The sequence below is a fragment of the Xyrauchen texanus genome, chromosome 43 (genome assembly GCF_025860055.1).
Source record: "Xyrauchen texanus isolate HMW12.3.18 chromosome 43, RBS_HiC_50CHRs, whole genome shotgun sequence".
NCBI lineage: Eukaryota > Metazoa > Chordata > Actinopteri > Cypriniformes > Catostomidae > Xyrauchen > Xyrauchen texanus.
This window is the reverse complement of record NC_068318.1, coordinates 33,166,597-33,169,096: the sequence shown is the minus strand read 5'-3', so window position 1 is coordinate 33,169,096 and position 2,500 is coordinate 33,166,597. Positions and strand designations below refer to the sequence as shown.

Here is a 2,500-nt window from a genome sequence, read left to right as displayed (position 1 = left end):
TAGTACATGTTCTGTGAATTCCTACTGACCGCCAGAGGCAGTAGGCATATAAACACTCGATGGCGATCATCACTAGGAATTAATGAAGCAGAACGTACGGTCAGTTAGCGCAGACAGGTGTTCGAGTGCATGACTGCAATGAGTGAACGAAAAGAAGTGTTATTTGGAGCTATTTCACTCCAGTAAATACTGACGAAGCCTCGTGTGACATTTGTAAAAAAACATACGCCACTGTGGTAATACCACAAATCTGACCAAACATCTGAAAGCAAAACACCCTACAGAGCACGACGAGGTGCAGCTGAAACGAGCAGAGGAGTCAACACAGACACCGACCCACATCTTCTAGCTCGAGGCAGAGTTCACTAGCAGAATGCTTTCAGAGAGGTCAAAAACGTTATCCAGGTATAAAGTGGTGGTTAGATTATTTGAATACAAAAAGTCACATTATTTATAGCTATTATTTGTACAATATATACTGTTTCAGATATGAAGCTATTACAGTATTTTATTTGGAGCAGAATATTAAACTGGATATTTTGCTTTAAACATTTTTTCATTATATATATCTATTTCTGTTACCTGATAGGCTATCTGGTGGATATTTTGAGTTAAATCATTTATATATTATTTTTAACATTTTAAAAAAAAAAGTTTGTTAAACAAATGACATAGTTTGTGTCAAGTAACACGGGAGAGATTTACTATCATTAGTAAATTCTTAATGCCTGTAACACAGCTTTAAGAACATAATATATGTATTATATTTTATAGATGACTCGCAGAGAGCATCAGAAATTACAAGAGGCATAGGACGTTGTCATGTCCATGTTATTTATTATTAATAATGTTGCAATCACAATACTCTATAAAATCACTTACATATAAATAATTCATAAAAGTATCGGTATCGGAATCGGCGATAATTGTCGTCAAAGTACTTGGTATTGGATCGAAAAGAAAATAACTGGTATCGCCCATCCCTACTTCTGACCGCGAACGAATAGGAACGTGTTTGACGCACGCGCACTGCACTGCTTTCTGACACTCATTTAGAACGGTCAATGATCAGCGCATGCGCAGCTGAGGCACAGTCGAGGACCGCCTGCGCGAGTCAAGAAAATCTAAGTGGCGCGTCTGTGCGTCACACATACTGTGCGGCATTCCACAACGTGCAAACCTGCAGAACACTTTGTGCTTATAGATTTGCGCAGACTGTCTAGTTAAACAGTCCACGTCTGTGTCCGTTCTCTGCGCATGCGCCTGTGTTGACTGCGCTAACTATAGAAGGAAGCCCTGAACCACAAGGCGGGAAAAAAGACTGTCCCGAGACTGTCTCTCTTCAAAATTGTTTTGTTTCTCCTCAAAAAACATCTCTTAAATTTTTTTTCTCTCTTAAAAAATTATTTTCTCTTCAAAAAAATGTTTTTTCTATCTTAATTTTTTTTTCTCTCTTTAAAAAAAATGTCTCTTCAAAAAAAGTATATTTTTTCTCATAAAATTTGTATTTCTCTCTTAAAATTTTTTTTTTCTCTCTTAAATTTATTTTTTTGTTTCTCTTCAAAAAAAAATGTATATATTGTAACCAAAATGATATCCAGTAATGCTATAATGAGGCCAGTTTCATAAAGTTCACGGCCGTCTTTAGTAAGTCTCATTCGCATTGCATTGTGGGAAAACACACTGAACGGATTAATACAATGTCAGACAGTTTTCCATCACTGAAAATATTTGCTTATTTCAAGAATGCAATGCTACATGAACACATTTATAAAAATAATAAAATACATTTTGGTTTTATATTACGACCAAAACTTGTAAGACTGGTCTAAAACAGTTTTAACCTGTACTTGACATGTTTACAGTGTGTCAGAAAGCAGTTGTAGAGCGAATGCTCAACCGCGCACGAGACTTAATTAAAGTCATTGTAAACGTAATGTTTGTGTGAGTCGTGCCCTGCCCGAGCCCCGATCGCCTTTGTCTCGTTCTTACGGACAATAAAGTAAAACTTCGGCAAAAGCTTCGAGACGATGCAAAAGTGCTAATCAATAAACATGACCGATGATGTCACTGCCGAGAGCATGAATGCAGCTCAATGGGTTTGAAAAGAGCAACACTTTCACATTCTCATTCTTCACCAGATCTGTGCCGGTTCAGCCCCTCTTTAAGATATTCCTTCAGGTTTATCCGGCACAGATTTCGGATATGACAGTCCTGAACGATGAGCTTCGTCGATGCGATTCTCTGTTTGAAATCCGGTAAGTGTCTGTAAGTTCCTTGTTTAGCTTCTGCTTGGACGCTTGAGATGTTTCTCGCGCATGCTGATGTTTAGTAGTAGGAGCCCAGGTGTGGGGGCATGTGAGCGGATGGGTGGCGCGGGCTGGGGTAGATGCCCGCTGCGGGCGAGTTCCAGTACGGATTCGCAGCGGCGAAGAAACTGGACGAGGTGACGGGCAGCGGCTGAGGGTGCGGCGACACAAAGTTCATCTTCTGCGGGTGT

General features: G+C 39.5%; 1 protein-coding gene across 6 annotated transcripts in view; it reads right to left on the bottom strand.

The window, feature by feature from the left end:
- Nucleotides 1-2,500, bottom strand: part of erg (ETS transcription factor ERG) — a 70,530-nt gene that overhangs the window by 1,265 nt on the left and 66,765 nt on the right. For all 6 annotated transcript variants that reach the window (XR_007969495.1, XR_007969496.1, XM_052115725.1 and 3 more), the window contains one exon: nt 1-2,500. This exon is cut by the window's left edge; it is cut by the window's right edge and continues 349 nt beyond it. Coding sequence is in view for 4 of the 6 variants with exons in the window: in XM_052115725.1 (XP_051971685.1) it covers nt 2,329-2,500 (172 nt within the window). In the remaining 2 variants the exon portion in view is untranslated.